The 25,214-nt window shown below is 39.2% G+C and overlaps 1 protein-coding gene across 3 annotated transcripts in view; it reads right to left on the bottom strand.

Moving 5' to 3' along the window:
* SCEL (sciellin) overlaps positions 1-25,214 on the bottom strand; it is a 148,593-nt gene that overhangs the window by 2,947 nt on the left and 120,432 nt on the right. For 2 of the 3 annotated variants that reach the window (XM_075852368.1, XM_075852370.1), the window contains 8 exons: positions 24,641-24,694; positions 23,986-24,045; positions 13,437-13,487; positions 10,743-11,153; positions 10,487-10,525; positions 8,387-8,464; positions 3,929-4,037; positions 1,345-1,447 (listed from right to left, as the gene is read on the bottom strand). In XM_075852368.1, coding sequence (XP_075708483.1) covers positions 1,345-1,447; positions 3,929-4,037; positions 8,387-8,464; positions 10,487-10,525; positions 10,743-11,153; positions 13,437-13,487; positions 23,986-24,045; positions 24,641-24,694 — 905 coding nt within the window. The remainder of the gene's footprint in view (positions 1-1,344; positions 1,448-3,928; positions 4,038-8,386; positions 8,465-10,486; positions 10,526-10,742; positions 11,154-13,436; positions 13,488-23,985; positions 24,046-24,640; positions 24,695-25,214) is intronic. The other variant, XM_075852369.1, reaches the window with a different exon arrangement.

Below are 25,214 nucleotides of genomic sequence, written 5' to 3'. Positions count from 1 at the left end.
CTTTGCCACTCTGCCCTGAAGGCCAGCATCCCGGAGTCGAATCTTCACTGTAGACGTTGACACTGGCATTTTGCGGGTATTATTTAATGAAGCTGCCAGTTGAGGACCTGTGAGGCGTCTATTTCTCAAACTAGAGACCCTAATGTACTTGTCTTGTTGCTCAGTTGTGCAGCGGGGCCTCCCACTTCTCTTTCTACTCTGGTTAGAGCCTGTGTGTGCTATCCTCTGAAGGGAGTAGTACACACCGTTGTAGGAAATCTTCAGTTTCTTGGCAATTTCTCGCATGGAATAGCCTTTATTTCCAAGAACAAGAATAGACTGTCGAGTTTCACATGAAAGCTCTCTTTTACTAGCCATTTTGAGAGTTTAATCGAACTCACAAATGTAATGCTCCAGATTCTCAACTAGCTCAAAGGAAGGTCCGTTTCATAGCTCCTCTAAACAGCAAACCGGTTTACAGCGGTGCTAACATAATTGCACAGGGGTTTTCAAATGTTTTCTAATCATCCATTAGCCTTCTAACACAGTTAGCAAACACAATGTACCATTAGAACACTGGAGTGATGGTTGCTGTAAATGGGCCTCTATACACCTAGGTAGATATTGCATTAAAAACCAGACGTTTGCAGCTAGAATAGTCATTTAGCACATTAACAATGTATAGAGTGTATTTCTGATTAATTTAATGTTATCTTCATTGAAAAAAACTGCTTTTCTTTCAAAAATAAGGAAATTTCTAAGTGACCCTAAACTTTTGAACGGTAGTGTATGTATTACACAAAATGTGCAAAATGCAGAGAAAAAAAATTAATATGTGTGCCTCCGATAGATTAAAATTTTTGGCGACCAGTCCATATACCTTCCATTGATGTGCCGAGGAAGCTCCATACGTTACTGTCCACATATGGACAGTGAGGTCAGGAGCTTATAATGTGGTAGTCCCCGTCGAGAGCATAGGAAGCGCTCTGCCCCAGGACTCCAGCCTTGGTGAAGCGCACCCACATATACATTTAAAGTATACCTGTGACGGATTGAATACAGTGGCACAGTGTCAGACATAGGCTCTCATGATAAAATAAACAAAAATTTTTTTTGCAGCATTCCTCAGGAGGAAATAGTGTAGTAAACTATGCTATTTCATCCTTCAGAAAAAGGTATACCAATGTATACCCACCCGACAGAGGACAAAACTACACTCTTCTGGCCACCGTTGGGATAATGGAGCCCTATAGCCAGTTTACGCGTATACACAGAGAGCTTTCATGATGTACAGGCTACATACAGGGCAGAAACGAGGTGTGCAAGGGGTTTAGTAGAGTTTCTGTATGTACATGTTTTACTTACCTCTTGCAGAAAAATAGCAAGGTTCACAGTGGATGGTCTGCTTATAAATCCACATACTGTCTCCAGCCTTAAGATTTCCCAAAGCACCAGAACATGCTTCACACTAAAGAGAAGAGGTTAAAATGTTTCAGATATTTACAGGTGTGTGTAATAAATGAATGAAGAGCCTAGCTCCATAATTCATTTAAAATGGTATATGTTTTTATATAGTTTCTGTTATTTAGATGAATTTTCTCTGGGTTCCTCATCCATGTATGTGTTATTTTTAGAATATCAGCACTAATAAGAGCTAAATCTGTTATGACCAATTAAAAACATGTTTATTGGTCAGAAACTATTGTTTCAGCACTATACACATACCTATAATCATTAAACTATGTTAACATTTGCATTTGTGCTTCCTGTTAGGAGTTAACGTCTCACTTTTTTAAGGCAAGAATAGCGCAGGATGCAGGGCTATTCTTGCCGTCAAAACAACGGGACCCCACAAACCTCCGTTATAACTCAATGGGGTCTGTCAAGCACTGTTTAGATATGTCATACCACTAATCTGTCACGGAGTCATGCCATCCTTTAGAATTAGAAGCTATGACAGCAGTGTGAACAGAGCCTTAATAGCCATGTTTTCCGGTCGTATCGATAATATTTATTTTCATGTGTATGGACAACTTATCACCTACCTACCAATTTGTTGCTTATAACTACTCAAGCTGAGAACATGGAATGGCCCCATTATTTGCCCCTGGACAGTCTAATCTTCCTACGCAACAGCTTAATGCAGGTTATTCAAAATAATGACAATCCACAATACTTGCTAGCAATCACCATTCCTATATACTTTATGGCGCAGATTCACTAAGGGTGCAGTCACATGCAACAGATTTATTGCAAACATTTCTGAATGGAACTTGCAGAAATCCATGCACCTGCTGCATAAACAACCCCATTCAGATAAATGGAACTGATTTTCAGTCGCAGAAATTGTTAATTGTAATCATGTTTTCAGTACGGGACAGTTGTCCGGCAGCGAGGCAGGGACTCCTAGCGTCGTACATAAGTATGATGCTAGGAGCCCGGCTCCCTGCACTGTGTTCGGTCCGGTACTTGCGGCCGAAATACGTCCGTCAATTACGGACGTAATGGCCTCGTGTGAACATACCCTAAGTCTCTAGCCTGCCTGGAGTAAGATGTGTAAAATTTTTCAAGAGGATCACGCCTGTTAATGAATTTATTGCATCTTGGCCTGCCTGTGAAATATCAAAGTGAAATTTATACAGCCCCGAACTGGCGTAGATTTACACTCTAATTTACACCAATTTATTGCGTAAAACATAGTAAATTTGTCGGGCCACTGGGGGTCCCGTACCCCTTCACTAAGGCCCACCCACTTTTACGAAAAGTGTTGAGAGCGACATAAAAAGGTAAAAAGTGCAAAATGCTTGCAACTTTTGTCTGCCACTAATGTGGTGTAACCCCTCTTAATAAATTCCTCCCTATATGTAAGGAAAATGTAAAAGTAAAAGTATTTATATTTATTGGGGGATTTTCCAAAACTGATGCAAAGGAAAAGTGGATTCGTTGCCCATGGCAACCAATCAGGTTTCTGCTTTCATTTTAGAAAGGACCGCTGCAAAATAAAAGGTAAAATCTGATTGGTTGTTATGGTCAAGTACTCCACTTCTCTTTGCACTAGTTTTGATACATTTCCCCTATTGAGTACATGCAATACAAGTTTACCCTTCAACAAATCAGAAGAAGCATTATCAGTCTAAGATTTGTACTTAACATGCAAGTTTTTTCAAATAATTATTTTGTGATAAAATCCTACTGTATGACAGGAACACAATGAAAACAAAGTTACTTTGTGTGCTTCTGTACAATAAGCTTCTCAGTAAGTGGCTGTAGAAAGATCTAATCTCAACGGTAGACCAGATTCTACATACAAAGAAGTATTCTAATATTACACTAGTCAAACATTACATCAGAGAGTAGGCGTTGAATTTATTTAGAATATGCCCGTAAATAATCATGAAAATAAAATCGAATGCACTACTTGCATACCAGCCAGTTTAGTATTATTCATTTTAATGCAATTGTGCTATCAACTTTTTATTCTTCATGTTTTTATTTAGAATTGTTATGAAGTTTAAGGCTGGGTTCACATTGTGCGGTTTTGTTGTGTTTTTTTATGTTTTTTTTGGTAGACAAACACCCATGTCTTTCAATTGGAGTTCATCAACTAAAACCAAAAAAAAATTCCCAATTACACTAAAATGCCTTGTAGGCACCATCAACTGAATATAGGCTTTATATAGGGCAGCATGTAAATCACCAGGGCCGGTAGACACAATATAAGAATTGGATGAAGACTACTGCACCAACTGCCACTGCATTGACTGTAATGTACTCATTGCACACCTGACCCTTAATCGGAGGGTTGTCCTGTAGGTACGTGCCTCTTGTGCCTAATGGAAAATCTTGAGCTGACAGCAGCCTGTATTCTGTCAATGGAGTGCTCAGAAATGTAAGCATCATATGACATGCCACCTGATAGTGGAGCTGTTATGGTGAGTGATATACATACCTTGAAGCATGTTGCATGGCAGCAAATGTTTAAGTCTTTAAGAATCATTTTGGCATCAATGCCAAGTGGTTTGCGGCAGTAAGTACAAGTATCCTTTTCCATGACATATCTGATAAAGCAAAAATACAAAACAAAACAACTATATAAATATAGAGAATAATAATAATAATAATTTTATAAGTAGAAATAAATATGTGCATCCCACAGTAATAAACTTGATTTAGAGGAAGTTTAGATTTTGTGACATGGAGTATAATCTCAATAAATGGGCCCAAACAGAGGATGTGCTGTAATTACAACAGATTCTCATGTCATGGAAAAATTATTCCTGGGGAGTCTGAATTATAAATTATTACAATTAGAAATTTACAAGTGTTTACTAGATTCCATTTATTTTATAGATAAAGGGGTATTTCCATCTTATAAAGGGTCACTTTATGATCGGTTAGGGTCTGAATTCTTGAACCCCCAACGATCCTGAGAATGAAGGTGTTTCTGCCACTTAGGCTTCATTCACATCTGCTTCAGGGCTCCATTCCAACGTTCCATCTGAACTTTCCATCGGAACGGAGCCCTGACTGACACAAACAGAAACCACATGTTTTCCATTTCCATCACCATTGAGTTTTATGGTGACGGATCCGGTGCCAATGGTTTCCGTTTGTCTCCGTTGTGCAAGGGCTCTGACATTTTGACAGAATGAATACCGTAGTCAACTACGGCACAACGGAGACAAACGGAAACCATTGGCACCGGATCGATCACCATTGAACTCCTATGGTTTCCGTTTGTGTCAGTCAGGGCTTCGCTCTGACGGAAAGCTCAGACGGAACGTCGGAAAGGAGCCCTGACGCAGATGTGAACATAGCCTTAACTGGTTTTCCCTGCACACTGACGCCATACAGTGAAAACTTAGAAAGGAGGTGTGGCCCCTTCGTTCTCAGGACTGATGGGGTCCCAGAGGTCAGACCCCCACCGATCATAAAGTAATGGCATTTCCTAGCGATATGCAATCACGTTATAAGATGGGAATAAGTTTGGATAACTGGCAAAGTCAACTAAAATTTTTACATATTTTACTTGGTAATGAGCTTTGTTAATTGTCAAAACAACAGATTCACTAGATGCAGTCAAGGCGTTCGATATGGTGGAGTGGGGGTTTCCCGGGGGGGGGGTGCTCAAAGGTTTTGGATGTGGAGATAAATGTATTAAATGTATTAAATTATTATATTCCGGTCCTAGGGCTAGGATAGGAATGAGTGGACTCTACTCTTATTTTACTTATCGAAGTCTTGGCGGCAAAAAAAAAAAGATCTGATGCTCGGATAAGGGGGGATAAGGGGGCTCCCGGTGGGTGTAGTGGAAGAGAAGATCTCTTTATATGCTGATAACTTGTTACTGTTTCTTAGAAATATTCTGGACGTGGAGGATGTCATCGGCATGTACGATTACTTTGGAGCACTTGCTGGGGTAAAAATCAACTGGGAAAAATGGCCTTTGATCATAATTTCGTATCAGAGGAAGGGTTTGAACTCCAAGTGGTTGATTCCATGTGCTACTTGGGTATAAAGATGTACTGATATATTACGTGACATTGAACATTCTTCCATTATTCAGAACTTTAAGACAGAAGGATCTGGAATAGAATATTGCCCCAATATGCCTCACGTATAGCTCTGGTTAAGATGATAATTCTGCCTTTGGTACTTCACACTTTTGGTAACACACCAGTTTGGATGCCCCAAAATTTCTATAAAACTTTGGAAGCTATTATAAACGACCTTATATGGAGGGGCAAGCAAAGACACATTAAATATGCTGGACTCTAGCATATCAGGAAGGTGGGTTTGCGTTACCCAACTTCTTATCTTACTTTTTGGCATCTCAACTACAACAGTTAATACATTGAAATACACTAGCAGTTAATAGACTAATACTCCAAGAGGAGGGTCAGGGTCAGTGGAGTAACGCTCTTTAAATATTGGAGTGAGGAGTGATGTCTAGACTTCCATATTCCTCGAAGCCCGTGTCAAAGTTATACTCTAAAATATGGTGTGAGACAAAGAATGTGTTAGCATTTGAGGGTTGTCTGGAGATCACTCCAGTTTGGAATAAGTTTTACTTGCATGAATTTTATACACTACAAGAGGTACACTTTTGGGTTAAATATGGGATAACAGAAATTTCACATTTATTTGAAAATGGGAGTTTTCAAGTTCTCCAGCTAGAATTTGGAGTCCCAAATTCTGGCTGGTTATTTTACTCTCAATTGCTGCACGCTTGGAATTGCACTACAGATAAAAATAGATACAGAATAAAACCTTTTTTTCTTGGCGATATTCTGTTAAATAAGAAAAATTTTAAAGGGGTGATTTCACTTTGTTATAAACACTTGTGTTTAGGGGCGAAAAATACATTTCAATTTACTAATAGAAATAAATGGGAAGTGGATCTGGGGAATATTTCTCAGTCACAATGGGTATTTGTCCATAGGAATGTGGAGAGCATATCACTAATGTTGCCCACCAATTTTCACACTTTATGGTGATAAATAGGTTACACTATACTCCAAAAAAAACTGGCCAAAATGTGATTTAGAACGATGGATGTTTGCCTTAAGTCTGGTACTTCTGATGCAGATCTTGTACACCTTCTCTGGAGATGCCCTAAATGACATCGATATTGGACTGCTGGGATGTGTTACAAGGATTGCTCCACATTGTGCTGAGTCTGACTGTGCCTTAGTTTTGTTGGGAGATTCTACTAAGATTGATAATCTATATAGTAGAGTTCAGGTACAGCTGATTCTTTGATTACTGGTTTTAGCACGACTAGAGATCCTTAAAAAACGGAACTCCACATTTTCTTGAATGTAAGGGACAGGTGTACAGGACTCTTCTTTATGAAAGTTCACACTTTGCACTGATGGGTGGATATTTTATCTTTAAGCCTTGGTTCACTTTCTTAAATGAGGGAGAAAAATCCTATGTCATGAATGATTCTTAAATATATCTAATTTTTTTTTGTGCCATCTCTCCTCCAGTCGAGTCTAGGGTTAGGGACGGGAAGGGTTTTTGGGGTGATTATATTACCGTATATGTCGGCGTATAAGACGACTGGGCGTATAAGACGACCCCCAACTTTTACCCTTAAAATATAGAATTTAAGATATACTCACCATTTCGTGCAGGAGCGCTTCACTATGGCCATCGGCGGCAGGACCCAGGACTCTCTGTCTCTTTGAACTCGCGCATGCGCAGATAGGCTGCTTCATCGCGCGAGATCTGAGAGGCAGGGAATGAGAGGAAAGGGCGGGCCCTTTTTACAGCGTACACATCATAAATGATGCAAAAACATTGTTGTCCGCGCCATTACTGAATGTGTGTATTTTATGTATTGAGACTTATTTTAATGTTTATTGTAAAAAAGGTGAAGGTGTATTTTTTTTTACAATTTAACAATACTTTGTTTTTACTTTATTTTTAAACTTTAATGTACTGACATATATCAGATATGTGCCAGTACATTAACCTGTGGACGGATAATACACAGGCAGTTGTTAGGACATACTTGGGTATGTCCTAACAACAAGAAATATGGTAAGACAGCCCTGGGGTCCGTCAATAGACCCTGGGCTGTCTGCCCATATATGGTATGGCCCTCGGTCGCGTCACAGGAATTCCCTGTGACGCGATCCAGGGGCATCCCCCCTTCTCACTTTCCCCTGAATGCTGCAGTCAGCTGTGATCGCAGCATTCAGGGGAAGAACGGCGGAGATGAGCGGTTTCTCTGATCTCCGCCGTTATAGAGCGGGGCTGCGGCTGTGTAATACAGCCATTGCCCCGCTCCTGACAGGAAGTGCGCGCGCGGTCAGCATGAGGTGATGCGGCCGGTGCTGCACTAATGAGCGGCAGTTCAGGCACTGAAGACAGAACATGGGGGTGTTTTGTAGCGCGCCCGCCATGTTCTGTCTCCAGTGCCGCCGCTCATTAGTGCAGCGCTGGCCGCATTGCATCATCCTGACCCCGCGAACTTATGACTCAGGAGCGGGGCTGTGGCTGAATTACACAGCCGCAGCCGCGCTCCCATACATTCATGTGTATTATACTGAGCTGTGCGGCTGCAATGTGCATCCCTAATGTAGACAATATCCGGCATATAAGACGACCCCACACTTTTGAAATTTTTTTAAGGGTGTAAAAAGTCGTCTTGTACGCCGATATATACGGTATATATAATGTTGTGGGCTATTTTTGTGTGTTATTAGTAGGTCTTTAAAGTTTTTAAAGTTTAAATGATACCTGAACCTGCTATCTGACTTTAAAACCTGTATTTGTTGATCATAAAGGAAACTTATTGAAATCATCTATTTTTCTTGTTGGTTTCCAATAACAAATAAAAAATAGTAGCGTTATATATAACATTTTAACAGCAAAATAATATGCCAGTGGTACTTACCGGTCAGATGTAGAGTAAACAGTTTTAATGGAATTTGATACAATGTTCTTTTCATATGTATTAGAGGAGGAATTCCTGCTAAAAGAAATTATTTGTTTTATTAAAAATGTCAATGTATTGGTGTTTCTGACAAAGTAGGATTTGCAATAAAACTTGAATATGATTGTAGACTGCGGGTCAATAGAGGAAAGAAAGCATCATAGGAAAAATCTAGATAGATGTGTTGTCCAATTAATAGACTTAATAGAGAGGGTTCTCTGTTCAGAATCTTCATCTCTTGACCAGAGTGGAGAGCAGTTACAAAGAACATCTCTTGGTCTGGAGGACCTGTCCTGCATTACACATGCAACTCATTCATTTGAATGGGCACTGTGTAATGCTTATTTTCCCCTGAGGCGGTGCTGCAGGGAAATAAAATAATTACTGCTAGGTTTCCCCACAGATAACAGCTGATCGCTGGGAGGCCCACAGGGGGACACTTAAGATCTGCTTATTATCAAGATACCTGTCAGGATTCAAACTCGGAAGCTCCTGTGTCCCAGGCAGTAGCTCTTTTCTGCTGAGCCATCTGAAATGTTGGACAGCTCCACTTTTGGATCTATTCTACAGGTTCTCTTGATTCTTGCCTTTTTATATTCCTTACCGTAATTGCCTTACTAGTCTCCCCTTTTTGGCCTGGGCCTTGCACTTTCTGATTGCCAGACTACTAAGCTACATGTATGTTGTGTAGTTCCTTGCTGCCTTTCTACAAACTATTGCTGCTTCTTTGTGTACCAAACTTGGATGACCACGTCTCTGCCTCATGCTAGAAACTATTGCCGCTTTTCTGTGAACTGAACTTTGCTACAGACCTTGACAAGACCCTTCTACCGAGTAAGGATTTTCCAAAGCGGAGAACCCCTTTAACCAACTGCCCTAATGCTGGTCACATGAGGTCACCATTTAGCAATAATTCTGACTATACTGTATATACCAACTTATCAAATTGCCAACTTTAATGTAAATATGTGTAACTGTGGGGAATCATTAATAAATTACAGAATATTTTACAGAATGTGTTACATATTCTACTGGTCTGATTTATATGTATGTTAATATTTATGCCCCTAAAGCAACTTTAGATATGAAAATCTTTTTCGAAAGTTGAAGTATTAGGCCTCATTCACACAGCAGAGCCATGTGCATGGAGGCTATGCGCAGGCACATGGAAACATTTTGGCTTCTGAGACACTCTTTGTGTCTGCCATATGGTGGCTATGTATGGCACGGCAAAACGCAGATTTTCCATAACATGGCATAATACTTCCATAATATGGTTCAGTTTTGTTTCTGTCGGATTCATATGGAATCCGACAAAAACAAGAAACTCTGTATGTTTCCGAATGAAATTGGAGTTATATGTCGGTACAGTAGGGCACTATAGAAATATATAGGCATCATATTACAGCTCCATACAACTTACAGTAATAAGTGATTGTGTAGTAAAAAGTGGTCAATATTTTTTGTTAAAGAAATATACTCAAAGCAATTATCTCTTCCCTCAGGTTATGTTCGCATGTGGCATTTTTATTGCATATCTGCCACTTTTTGTTTTTTAAACTGACAGGAAAATATTGATTCTATATTTGTTCTAATAAAAGTGTTTATTTCAATTTCAGTGGTGGACATTTTAGGAACCTCTAGGAATAGAGATGCTGATAGCAAACAATCAGTTTACGAATAGTCAAGCAATAACCCAGTCTATTCAAAGTCTCTAATAATTACATACTATGCCAGGGTGGACTCATTTTTCATAATTTTGTATTGGCCATATATATAACTTAGTTGGTATGTTGGAATAGAGTGTAATCTTAGAGACCCTCTTCCCTGCCTTCCTCATTGCTGAAGTTGTACTGAATTTCACTTATGCCAGTTTTCCATTTGGTATGTAAGAAGCAAATGTATCATTGACAGTCAGTTCATTGCCAACAGCATCAATGTTTGTGTCGGAGGTGAAAATGTACAATTTTTAAGCTCCTCTGCTGATGTTTGGGTGGGATATCACTGATTATTCAACTAATAAAAATTTGTATTTAGAACATAGATCTAAATGAATTATACCTTACGTCTCCATAAGATGAATTTGGTAGAGATGAATAACTGAAAAATATAGACAAATACGTTTGTTAATTTTGAAAAACATTCTCAATTCTCTCTAAAATCCTGTTTGTCAATTATTCAAAATAAATACTGACAATGAATTGGAATTATTATAATGGAGATGGTTGCAATAAAGAACCTAAGAAATAACAATAGACAATGTCATATTCACAGTGGTCAAATTCACATAAGAGATTTCACTATGTTATTACATTACCTTGTCTCTTGAGTGACGGTTACATTTGAGCGAGAGTTCTGTCCATCAGTGGTGTCCTTGTAAGATGTGGTTGAACGGCGAGTGGGAGAATTATAGCTATCCTCAGTGACTTTGTAGGTTGATGATGGGGTTGACCGTCTGCTTGGCCCATCCTGGTAGTCAGTAACTTTAGAGGTTGTGGTTGAACGTCTGTTTGGTGCATCATTAATTTCTTCCTTAACATTGTACGTGGTAGCTGTGGTTGAACTTCTGTTTGGTGCATCATTGTTTTTTTCCTTAGCATTGTATGTAGTAGTTGTGGTTGAACGTCTGTTTGGTGCATCATTGGTTTCTTCCTTAATATTGTAGGTGGTAGTTGTGGTTGAACTTCGATTTGGGAGATTCGTACTATTACTAGCTGGCTTGGTTGTGCTAATATAATAAAATAAAATAATAATTTTAATACATGTAATGCACCCTAGATTACTGTGAATGGGTTACTTTTGTTTTCCAATGTTTTTAATGACATTTCAGGAGGAGCCTTCAGGTACAGCATGCAATCTCTGCTGAAAGCTACTGTACATTCTCTATAAAATGATCATGTAAGTACTTCCACAACCAATCGCTACAAATCTTTGGACTAATATTAAGGTACTAGGGGGAAAATGAGAACCCCTATTACACTACTGTATCTCTGGACTGCAAGGCTAGGACTACATGGTGATCCTCATTGCCCAGAGGCAGGCAGCAGCATTGTGAAATCAATAAATAAAGCTGATATACAGGTGATATACAGGTGATATACATGATATACATGATATACATGATATACAGGTCATCCGAAGCTGCCAATTTCATTGGGATCTGCCAAAGGTCTAATGTGTATGGAACTTCCTGGCTCTCCTCCATCCCAGATGTCAGGGGAAAGAGGGATCAAAAGGCACGTTGGATCTCAACTTGCCGATCCTTTTTTTCTACATGAGATCAACCACTGCTAAAAGTGTGTGAGAGTGACTTATTATCCTCTTACCATTGAAACTAACATGCCAAGTGTGCATGTTGATGATTAGAGCCAAGAGAAATACTATATCACACCTGTGACCAGCTTTTATTGCATCTATTCAATATTTAGGTAATAATCAGAAGCTTCATACAAACCAAGAATCCGATAATAATATTACTTTAAGAGCACATGCACTCTGGCATGGAGCCTGTATGGTAGTGCATGAAGCCTGTATGGCTAGCTTAAGTACACAGTCGTAGAGCCTCAATGTACAAGCTCTGCCAGACTCCATAGTTAGTGAAATATTCTCCCCAAAAAGCAATGCTACTAGGAGAGAATAACTTCATTAAAAAAAATTTTGCTTTTTTGTACGGCCACTAGACATTTGCATTATCTTTATCTTTGATGTGTTTCTGCTCAGTATGCATGTAACAATGAATATTCCTCTTCTCCATGCCTATTATTTGGTATACAGCATGACAAAGCATCCTGTGTGTGAATGGCAGTAATTATGAACTATAATAATGCTCCACATTCAGACTCTAAATTTAGCAAGCATCACTTTAGTGCAGCTGAAATTAGTCACAAATGTTCATCCCCCAATGTTTTCTGATGCCTGTTAATGATTTCCATGTATATCAAGGACTCAGTTGCCATTTGTAGTTCCAGATTTTTTTTTTTAAATAAACAAGAGAGATGAGGGTCTATTGCTCCTTTTGCAGCTTACATGGATCATTGTCATTGAATTTGTTCCAGACTTGTTTATTATTTTAATTAATGGAGCTTTTTCTATAGCAACCAGTCAGAATCCAGATTTTAGTTTCCAAAGGCACAAATAGTGATCTGGTTGGTTGCAATAGGTAAGTGTTCGAAGGGGATGACCATGATTTTTTTCTGGGTGAAAATGACATATAGTGAACATGAAGTATATACAGGGTAATGCTATTAATGATAAGAGTATTGCAAGTAACAGAAAGACACCCAGATAAATTTTTAGATGGGTATTCCCATGTTCTAATGTAAGAGCATATTGCTAGAAGATTCCATAACATTCTGATTAGTAGAGGTCCAAACTCAAGGACCCACAGATCCCTAAAATGAAGGAATATATGCCCCTTCAACAGTTCTCCTGCACAACAGTGATCCCGGCCACCTACTTTGCTGGGGAACTGTGTTGTAGTTCCCTGCACAGTTAACTAGCGCTGCGACCTCTTTATTTTGAGAATCATGGGGGGGTCATGGTAGTGGCAGTCCTAATGATTTGGAAGTCTTGGCATATCCTTAGGAAGTGATATGTCATCACTTCCTATAGGGGGGAAACACCTTTCTTATTTTACCCTATCCAAAATTTTGTTCCGGTATAGTGACCACTATAAAATAGTATGGAACTTAGTATTACATCACTAGGTCATCACCGAGAAGGAATCACTGGGTTTAGATTAAATCCAGGGATTTGATATGATGTGGTCATGTGTTGGCATCAGGTCATCAAAAAATGAATGCTGTGCCACTGAGTCTCCAAACATTGGTAATTCTGCCCTTGTTCACCAGACATGATGGTGTACCCATAGTTCATCAGTAATTAGATACTGGGTTTCAAGGAACTGGAACGTTAAATCACTAATAGTTGGATGCTTTGTTTCCTAGGTGCTATACCATAAAGTCATTGTATATTAATCAATTTCAGTTCCATTTACAGATACAATTCTTACCCTTTATTTCCATCTCCAGTTATGGTAATGAGGTCATCCAAATCTTGACTTCTTAAATAATGAAATACAAAATAAAGGAATCATGAATTTGTCCAACATCAACAGCTAAAATGACAACGTGTTTAAAATAGTGTATCTAGGGTTATAGAAGTGTCTTCCTGACTTTCTCTTTCACAACAAAAACGAATTACTATGAAATGTATAAAAAAAATATTGTATTGCACTAAGAATAATAGCATTGTTTTGCAATGCAACGTGATCAATAAACTCTTTCAGTGTTGAGATTACGTTCATATCAGCACCACAGATTCTGACATTTGACAGACACCTTGACAGACTATGACGGTACTCATTATAAATCAATTGGGAACGCCGGGCGCCAATGATATCCGCCATGCGATGGATCCAGTACTGCATCCTGGTTTCCGTTATAAACTGAAACCAGGATGCAGATGTGAACAAAGACTTCATATAAAATTACCTACTGTCTTGGCCTCAACTTTCAAGTGTCTAGGCCTGAAACATCCCGATATATTGGAAAGTATCGCATTCTCCTGCTGACTATACTATGGATATGAATATTGGATTGTAAATTGGACAATAAATTTTTTTCCTCTAACCTGTTTGAGAGTCAAATATTTCTAGATATTATGGGCTGCAATATCCTTCCTACGGGGACCACCACATTACAACTGGCGTGCTCAACTTACCATTTCAATTAACAAATACATAGGACACTGAATGTTTCAATTATTCTAGTATCTTAATATTCAGAACATTGTAATGCTATATAAGTAACTCAATAGTACTGACATCTGCAAGTCAATCAATGCAGTTCTTACTGCAGGCCATTAGACTAAAACATGATATGTTAAATATTTAAAACAGACTGAGTTACAAATTGATCAAGCGTTAGTAGTGATTTTACTTTGCTGAGACATATAAAGATTTCCATATTGGTTTTACGTAAGGGCAGAAGATTGTATTGTAGTAATATTTGCCTATCCCTTTTCCTATAAAACACTATGTATTAAGAGTAAGCTTTTATAGTAGTGTCTTCTTTTAGACATGAGAAGATGAGCACTGCTACATGTAAACATTGCAGCGGAGTCTGTACTTCGCTTCCCACTGGAACCCATACATTGCACAGAAAAGGAGTAGTCGTCTCGTTATGTGACAGTATGTGACACAGCCGCAGCGAAAAAAATACAGGGTGTCCCATATATTATACAGGCTGGGAGGGTGGGGGCAGCAATGTACAGACTGAGTGCATTTGCAGTGTTTACATGCAGCAGCGATCAAATCTATGGTGTGTCGGAAGAGAGGGATTTTTTTTTTAAAACATTACAATTAAAAGCTAAAGAATGATAATCCTGATCAACCCATTTAATCCCTTTTGCGCATCCAATTCCTTCTATATATGAACATACATTCATACAGGTTTAAAAGACGCTATGGTGAATGTGCCCTCATACTGTTTACTATGACTAATAAATGTTTTAGCTTCTTCCTTCACCCTGGTTTTTGAGATATATAGTAAATTAATAAGGCAAATGCTAAAAGCTCACACGTTCGCTGATCATCAAACTACCCCCATTTCCCATGTTTAAGACAATGGAGGCATAAAGACAGATCTCTATTTTAGCCTGCATTCTATTAAAAGCCAAAAATACAGTTCCATGAATTTATACCTCAAGTAAATACACCTGGCACATAACTCAGGTGCAATTTCGCTATTGTTATTTGGGATTTATTTTTACGGTGTTCCCCGTGTGGTATAAACAATATGTTAACTCTATTCTACGAGTTGTTATGTTTACGGCGATACCAAATTTATATAGTTTTTGCTATGTCTTACAACTTTAGCATAAAAGCAAACTTTATTAAAAAACACTTTTTGTAAAAATAAATTGTTTTTGTAACATTTTTACTTTTTTCATCGACAGAGCCGTATGAGGGCTTATTTTTAGTGGGACATATTGTAGATTACAATGGTAAAATTTTGGGGTACTTACAACTTTGTGATTATTTTTGATTCCTGTCTTTTGAGAGGGGAGATAAGCAGAAAAAAAGCAAGTCTGGCAATGTTTTTAGTTTTTTTTATGGTGTTTACTATGTGGGATAAATAATGTGTTGATTTTATAAAGATACCAATTATGTGTGGGGGGTTTTTCTTCTTTTTATTTTTTCAATAATAAAACATTGTGTAAGGGAAAAAAGTTGTTTGTATTTTTAACTTAGGATTAACCCTCTCACTGTCACAATTTTCCTGAAAAGTTACTTAAAAAATATACATTTTAAATATCCTCACTCCAGGAGTGAGGAAAATAGTTTTAGAAAAGGGAAGGGGGCTCAAACCCTTGAATTTACTGAGGCAGGAAGAAGACACATTGAAGGATAAGTGACATTGGACGACAAGTGAAATGGAGCAGGAGATGATAGAGGATGGGGCAAGGAGGAGAGAAGGTCCAAGGTGAATTTTTTTTTTCTATTTTTATTAAAAGGTAAACGGCAAAAGAGCCATTTTTTTAAATACAGAAGAACAAAGAAAAAGCTGGTATCCCTTACCCACCCACCCAACAACGACCAAAGGGAGGAGGGAGTAAAAAAATAAATAAAGAAAGAGATTTTAATTATTGCAAAACATTTTTTTCCATCCACTTTTTCCAATAGATATGGAGCTTCTTCCCCTATTAATTACACTGTATTTTTTCACATATAGCTTTTCTAGTCATTCTCACTCTTGAGAGAAGACCCATGCTGAATCAGGAGGAGCGCTTTTATTCCAATTATAAGAAGTTATTCTTATAGCCAAAAAGAGTACTGTAATCCAAACATTCTTGTCTGCCCTGGAGCTTGGGAATGCCCAATCTTCACCTAATACACACGAATTTACATCCATATTGATCTGTAATTTGAACATATCCTGCAATGCAAATTCAATATCCTTCCAGCATCCAACTATCTTTGCGTATCTCATGTACATGTGAATCATATCCGCACCTGTGTTGTTACATCTCAGGCATTTGCTTTCCTCCTTATTGTAAATGTAAAAGTACCTCAGCTGTTTAGGGGTATAATAAGCCATATGAATCGTGAATAGCTGTGAAGATTGATATGAACTACTTTTCAACATCGATGGTGTTATGTAGAGTATTCTACGCTATCTGTCTTGAGTAAAATTACCTATTTCTGTGTCCCATTTTCTTTAAATATCAGCCCATATTTCTTCTACATTGTGTCTTATCAAGGTATTATATAACCTTGAAATTTTCACGTTTTTCCAATTTTATTTTGCTGTCAAACAAGAATTTAAAAAATTCAGAAGATTCCTCCCTAAACCCCTTGAGTGCACATTATGCAGATATAGCAAGCGTCATCTGATGATAACTTAGAAAATCTTCATCTGGAAATTCAAACATAAATCATAAACCTTTCTGATGCCAAAATGGCTTACAGTCAAGTGTTTCAAAGTGTCCCCATTTATAACCCCAGATAGGGGAAAAAGAGAAAATCCTATCACTAAACGTTTTTTTAGTGTCCCAAACTTGTTGAATCCTTTTACCAAAAATTTGCCAACAATCCCACTCTCCCACTCTACATTATATCCCAAAAATGGATTTAGTTCATGAGCTAAACATAGGCTGTAGAAAGGTTTTTCCCACCATCCTATCAAATGTTGCGACTAAGCCACTAGAAAATACCCTTTAAAATCTGGAACAGTCATCCGTCCATACTTCATCCGTCCACGGGACTGACGGGTTCAGTGCCAGCGGGTCCTGCATGTCTCCGACACGCAGAATCCAGTCTATTCTTAAAAGTTTTACAAAATATAGTAATAAAAAAAAAACCCACATTGATTGATTTCCTATCAAGTTGTTGAAAGGTAACAAAACTGAAAAATAAATAACAACATAGTATGGAATATAGTACAAAAATAGTACAGAAATGGTACAAAATAGCACAGAAATAGTACAAATTTAGTACAAGAATAATACAGAATGATTCTGGTCTAGATCTGATAATGGAATGGAATAGGAAAATGTTAGGTTCGAAAATAAACCTATAAATCTGCAGGTATGTGCTGAGCGAGCTATTACTCCACAGTTTCCATTTAGGTAGTATTTGGGGGTTTCTATAGCTGGCACCAGAATACGTTCGTTTCTGCCAGCAATAGTCATTTATGCCTTCAATTTTTATTTTCATAGCTGTAAGGAAGCACCTGTTATCCATGTTATCAGCTCTTAGCCCACGATACAGCTGCACTGTATACAGAATAAAAAGCAACCGTATCTCTAAAAATAAAAATAATTTTTAATAAAAACTAATTATAAAGTTGCACAAAACACTGATTGACCTTTTCATTAAAAAAAAGATCCTATCCATCCCACCTCCATTGGTTCATGACACTCTGCTACCTCCCCATCCCTGCGTGTCATGCCATATAATAGCTAAAAAAAATATTTTTTCTTGCAAAAAGAAAATTGTTGAATTAGACATCTCATGCCCCAATAACTATAAAAGATTGATTTACAAGAACAACATATTGCTACAAACAAGTATTATAAACTACTACCAAACTTTCAAATGCTTCCTGCAAATAACATTGTTGATTCAAGCCTTCATCAACCTTGTGCCTCCATATAACTAAAAGAGGTTGATACAAAAAAGCAGCAAGCAGTTGTAATTATAGAATGGAGTCCAGCCAATCAGATGCTTCCTGTGCATCCTGAAAACTGCGTTTTATTTCAATAAATGACCCTCAGATGCCCTTTTTTTTGTGTAATAGAAGCATAGTCCAGATAAACACTTATTTTGGTCTCGCAATAAGTGAGATCTTTGTTTCTCGCCTGACAAAGCAGAAAGTCTCTATCCACTGAAGACAGACATTTATTGGGCATAGCTCGAGGCCTGCCCTTTTAATGCAGAATTGGTCCGACAGACGTTCCTGACTAAATATCTCTATTATTCAATTATGAATGAAGGTGACAGGGGTACCAGATTTACTGCCTTCTGGAAACCCCTGAAAGCGGAGATTACACCAGCGAGAACAATCTTCCAGAACAGTCACTTTAGATTCCAGCTGAGCATTCGTGGTAGCTAATTTTCTAATCGGTTTGCTCATTTTAGTCAATTTCTCCTCCATCACATCCATCCTGTTCTCAGTCTTAGTCAGCTGCACTCTATATTGTTGTATGTCCATCCTCAGCAGAGAAATATTAGATTTAATATGTACTGTTTGATCGGCAAGGGAAGTGATGTATCACGAAGCGTAGGCTGAGGAGAAGTATTTAAAGCTGATTGAGATGACAGTGCTTGTCCCACACATGCCTGGTCTACAAGATTTTTAGTGTGCGCCAATGCAGTATCAGGCTAAGGGGTTTGAGATGAATTAGGTAGTAAATACCTTTCCCCCCATGACATGTGTAGGGAAATCCCCATGCCTGCCCACCGCAGAGTCTTTTGCATTTTTAGAAAGTTTAGATGTGCCAGGGGAGTTCCAAATCTTTTTCAACTTACCATCAAAGCCTTTTACCTGCTCCGCATTCATTTTCTTAGCAGGTGACTGTTTGTACCCTGGTTGATTTTTGTTTTGTTGCACTGGCAGTTCAAGTCATAGTGGTAGCAGTAACAGTAAAAAGTAGAGTAGTTAACAAAAATCAATATTGAAACACCTCTCCCATGCGAAATTGGACCTTTAGCCAAGATGTTTGTTACACACTAATAAAGATAAATGCACTCTGTTATAGTTCTAGAGTAATTCTAAATGCCACCCAACTTGGCACTCACCAAACCCAGGGTTAATATCGTTACTTGGTAGGCGGAAAATTCCATCAGAGTTGACAAATTTTGTACTGTGCTTTCAGGCTTCAGGATCCAGCAAGGTTCAGCAAAAAAGGTTGCCACCTCAGGGATAATGAAATTAGAGCAGCTGCAGCCTTGTCATACAGTCTTCTCATGAAGAGAAGCTGGTATCTCCACTGTTTGAGAATATCAGGTCACCAGGGTCAACAAAAGTACCAGGAGGTGATTTCATCTAGCTAGTCCGGCTGAGGAGTGAAATAATTCAAGACACCAGGAACAAATCTAATTGCCAAGCAGTCCCAGTAGTCCAAGAGGCGAGAGGACAGCGTTCCAGCATCCAGGAGGGAGGATCCATGGACCAGCAGCAGCAGTGACCACATCGAGGAAAACACCAAGGTAAGTATCTAAAGGCAGGGATCAAGGAAGCAAAGCGGCGTACGAGATAGCATTCTCAGATTTTTTACACAAGACACCAAGAGCCACAGGAAGGTGAGAAGTAACATCATCACACTAGTCCAGATCCTCCTTGTCATAGGCCACAGCACATGTATCCAGCCTGGGCAGCACAAACTGTCAGTGACTTGTGCCCGCTGACGAGGTGGCTCTGAATTAGGAGACGCAAGTACACAGATATGCAGAGAGAGCAGCACGGAGGAGGCAGCATGGAGGAGATGCAGAAAGGGAAAGTGGTCATGGGGGCCATATGCACGGAGCATCGGAGAGTCGGAGAGGGAGGAGCATTTCATGCTTTTACTCTATTTTATCTTCTATCAGCCTAAGCTTGTGTGATCACCTTTACCTTTGCTTAAATTTGGTAAAGATTTCAATTTGTAATGAAAAAAACTCAATACAATATCGCAACATGCTAGCAAAACCCTTGACAGGCTGCAATTCACATCACAATCACTGGGTGGCCACACAGACATATATAGCATAAACTAGTAGTTCCCAAACTCTGAGGGCGGGACCCACTTTTGTCCAAGACTTTTATTTAGGACCCCCACTATCGTACTTAGCCCCATTTCGTCTGACATATGTTAACATCATTCGCAGTTAGATGCCGGTACTTAGCTCCATTACAAAAATAGTGTCAACATCATTCGCAGTTAGATGCCGGTACTTAGCTCCATTACAAAAATAATGTCAACATCATTCGTAGTTAGATGCCGGTACTTAGCTCCATTTGAAAAATAAGTCCCTGCAACATCAAAAACAATGACAATTGTATGGGTGGGGGATGGGGCAGGCTCAAGGTATCCTGCTGCTGTGTGTTGCTGAGGCCCAACTATGACTGCTGATGGTGGGTCATGTGACCCGGCCCATCCATTAGTGGCCATCAGAGACTTAGCTAGGGGTTTAGCACAGGGGGGTGAAACACATCTTAGTGGAGCCCAACCCAGTGGACACCCAAACAGTATAATGACCCCTTAGTGGCCCCCACACAGTATAATGCCCTTATAGCTGCCTCCACACAGGATAATTCCCATATAGCCACCACCACACAGTATAATGCTCACATAGCTATTGCTACACAGTATAATGACCCCTTAGTGCCCCCCCACAGTATAATGCCCTTATAGCTGCCCCCACACAGGGTAATGCCCCTATAGCTGCCACCACACAGTATAATGCCCACATAGCTATTGCTATACAGTATAATGACCCCTTAGTGCCCCCCCACTCTATAATGCCCCCATAGCTGCCCACACACAGTATAATGACCCATTAGTGCCCCCACACACAGTTTAATGCCCTATAGCTGCGCCCGCACAGAATAATTCTCTCATTGCTGCCCCACATACTATAATGCCCCTATAGCCGCCTCCACACAGTATAATGTCCCTATAGCTGCCCAGACACAGTATGATGCCCCTGTAGCCACCCCCACACAGTATAATACCCCCATAGCTACCCTCACACAGTATAATGCCCCTATAGCTGCCCCCACACAGCATAATGCCCTATAGCTGCCCCACACAGTATAATGCCCCCATAGCTGACCCACATAGTATAATGCCCCTATAGCTGCCCCCACACAGTATAATGCCCCAATAGCTGCTCCCACACAGGATAAGGCCCCTATAGCTGCCGCCACACAGTATAATGCTCCTATAGCTGTCCTCTCCACAGTATAATGCCCCCCATAGCTGCTCCTACACAGTAAAATGCACTGATAGCTGTCCCCACACATTATGATATACCCATAACCACCACCATAGCTGCCCTCCTCACAATATAAAGCCCTCCCCATATCTGCCACCTCACAGCTGCCCCCACGCAGCATAATGCCCTCATAACTGCCTCCACACAGCCCCAATTGTGCCTAATATAAATAATAAAATACATACTCACCTATGCCCATTCCCATAACGGGTGGAGGAGATTTGTCTGCTCCTCCGGTCTGTGCATTGTGTGGCTAAAGCGCAGACAGGTGCGATGACATCACCCCATTGTGCCTGTCTGCGCCGAGCCGCTCACGGCATAGTGAATGCTGGTGAAAGAAGCTGTCAGCTCCTTGCTCCAGCTCCAGCAACTGGTCATCTTGCGCCTCTCATCTTAGGATATGTTGAAATAAGAGGAAAGGTAAGGAAGAACACATTTGTACTAATTGTTCTCCACTGAGCTGTCCACTGAGGGCCAAGCTGTGATCATTCAAAACACTGCTGGCCTTTTCCAGTTGAACAAGCAAAGCTTGGGATAATCAGTAGGGGGGTTAATAGGAAATAAGCAAATTAAACCCACAAACAAGATAATCTCTAAGGCCTCATGCACATCACTGTGTTATGACTCTATACATCCTCAGAGTTGAAGGGAGTTGTAATAGAACACTCAAATAAGTGTATCGGGGCTTGCTGTACCTCTGTATGTCTCGGATTTCATATAAAAGCATACTTTATACTGAATACAACATAAAAATATTGTAGCATGCTCCTTTAGAGGCTGTATTGTGATGGGTTTTCTCCCCTAGAAGCATTACTTCTAAAATTACTATGTACCAGAATTCTGGCAAAAATTGCACCAAAAAGGTTGTGTACATGGTGTGCACCAAATTTATCATGTGTTTTAGAAAAAAAAAATCACTTTCCTAGACAGCTTTTAAAAGTCTCTAGAAAAGGGGGTCGTGGCAGGAAAAAGTGACAAAATGAGCTAGATTTATTAATGGCATCCACATTTTTTGGTGTAAAATATTAGTGTAAAGTACTCCAGCCAAGATGTAGTGTAAGAAAGAGAAAAGTGTCTAACATGTCAAGCAAGATGCACCAAATTATCATACAGCGTGCACAACTATGATAAATTTGGCGGAGTTTATTCCTGTCTGATCTAGTTTTATACTGCTTATCTTTAAAGGGAATGTATCATCAACAAATGATCCATGGTTTAAATCAAGTTAGACTACACTCACACGAGCGTATCAGATTCACGCGTGTGAAAAACGCGCGTGAATCTGGTCCGTGTGTGTGTGTTGCGTTATGCATCAGTGTGCTTTGCAAGTGGCATGCGTTATTCATGCACTTGCAAAGCACATCTTTTTTTATTTCTTTTTTATTATTATTTTCAATTGAATTGACTCACAAATCACGCACCTGCACGCGGATGTGCACCTGTGTGTGGTGCGTGGTTTTCACGCACCCATTGACTTCAATGTGCACGTAGGTGCGAGAAAACGCACCAATATAGGACATGCATGTGTGAACGGCCCCATTGAAATCAATGGGTCCGTGTGCTGCGCGTGATTTCCATGCGCAGCACACTGACGTTATTCATGTTCATGTGCATGGGCCCTTATATGTTAAAGATTTATGTATATTTAAAAAGAATCCTGAAATCTTGCAGTTTTCACCCTGACCACTGAGTCTCACAATAGATTGAGCCTTCCTGTTCTGTAGAGATCATTTCTCAGCAGTCATCTCATTATCATCACAGGCAGGATTATACCAAAAGGTAACACCTATAGATAGATAACACAAGATCTACCATTGACAATAGGGGATGGACACAGCTCCCCTCCAATCCCTTCCTGACCAATGACCTCTGAACAGCCCACAGAGCATGCCTAACGCACTTTCCAATAAAAATCAATGGGTCCCTTCCTATTCATAGGTTCCTATGGTCCATGTGGCTGCTCTAAAATAATAACTCTAAATGCTGTTAACAGTAGCTCAGGCAAGATAGCTGCCCCCATAATCATGTACAATAGAATAGAAAATTAAATTAAAAAATCTACAATTATTTTTTTTTTATAAAATAGACTACCTGGTTTTGAATATGAAAAATAAAATATATAGTTGATATATTCCCTTTCAGACAATATTAATAAATACCCCCCAGAGGGTCTTTGGAACCCATAGTTCAGTCTGTATTATGAACCTGTAGATCAGTCTGTATTATGAACCCGTTGTTCAGTCTGTGCAACGCCTTACAGGATCCGTACACACGGAATTGCTATGTCCATGTGCCCCATGTGCCCTAAGTGTAAACTCCCTTGAAAATATACATTTTACTATTGTGCCTTATATATTTTGCAGGACTTCACCCACATTAATGCCAGCCACACTGTGATGGAGGTTTCAGTTTAGGATAATGGTAGACTTCTTAGGGCCCAGACAAAAATTGGTTTACTACCTATTGTATTAAGTTATTGCAGAGCTTCATAGTTTTTATTACATGGAAAGATGCCAGCAGTATTTTAGAAAATTCTATATCAAATGATGTTCAGTGTTACGTGAACATAAATCTCCCTTACCCTTTTTTTACACTCGAAGTAGCACTTTTAATATCTATGAGGTTGTCAAGATTTTGGTTTCTGAAAAAAGAAGAAAAAAACATTAGTACTAATAGAATTATTTTAAAAGTAAACCAAATGACTAATATAACAATACATTATACAATTACATTACAATACATTGAAGTTCAAATTGAACTGCTAGGCCACGTTTACGCTGTTGAATTGATGTAGATTTTAGTCCTGATTCCATACCAATAAAAACCTAATTGGAGCCCTGACGCAGATGTGAACGAAGCCTTACTTGGATGCTACAGAAAGAATACAGGGTGTGAACTCTTATTAATATACAGTATATGTTGCATGGCAGTTGCAATTATAATAAAAAATTGCATGTATTTGTGAGCCAATGTGTTTCTATGGATTGCAACTCTTACGTGACAATCTGCTATCTTTTATAGGGTGATATGTATTGAAACTGGTGCAAAGGAAAAGTGGAGTAGTTGCCCATAGCAACCTATTAGATTTCACCTCTCAGAAAAATGAAACAGTGACCTGATTGGTTCAGATGGAAAACTACTCCGCTTTTCGTTTGCACTATTTTTGATACATCAGCCCCTACATGTAGCATTTGCCTAGTGACCTACTGTAAAAGAAACATAGAATGAACAGTTACCTGGTTTTAACATCAGGCTTTTTAATTTCAATCAAGTTGTCAAAGTTGTCATCCCTATAAATTTAATAAAGAAATTTGTACACGTTTACATGTGGATAGCAAAACAATGCAAAGCAATATGTACGTTAGTACTGTAGGTTATAGTAGATATTTTATACAATAGAGAAAGAAGATTGATTAAAGGGGTTTTCACATTTTTGTGAATATGGACCTTATTCACACGCGGATTTGTTGCAGAAACATCCCCATTCAGTTGTATGGAATGGATTTTCAGTTGCTGAAATCTCCCATGTGTGAAATAGCCTTAGGCCAGAACCACACACACAGTATATAGTGCAGTTTTTGGCTGTTTTTTTTTTTTTTGCGCCAAAGCCAGAAGTGGATCCAAAAGGAAGGAAAGGTATAAAGAAAAGACTAATACATCTCCTTTCTTTTGGGTTCACTCCTGTGTTAGGTTAAAAAAAAAAGAGCCAAAAACTGCATCAAAACTGTGCGAGTGGTCTCGGCCTTATATTATCACAGCTCTCTCTTGTAAGGACACATGCACATTTTGAGTAGCACATTATGGCCACGT

Source organism: Rhinoderma darwinii, chromosome 2, assembly GCF_050947455.1.
Source record: "Rhinoderma darwinii isolate aRhiDar2 chromosome 2, aRhiDar2.hap1, whole genome shotgun sequence".
Lineage (NCBI taxonomy): Eukaryota > Metazoa > Chordata > Amphibia > Anura > Rhinodermatidae > Rhinoderma > Rhinoderma darwinii.
This window is presented reverse-complemented; position numbering and strand designations above follow the sequence as displayed.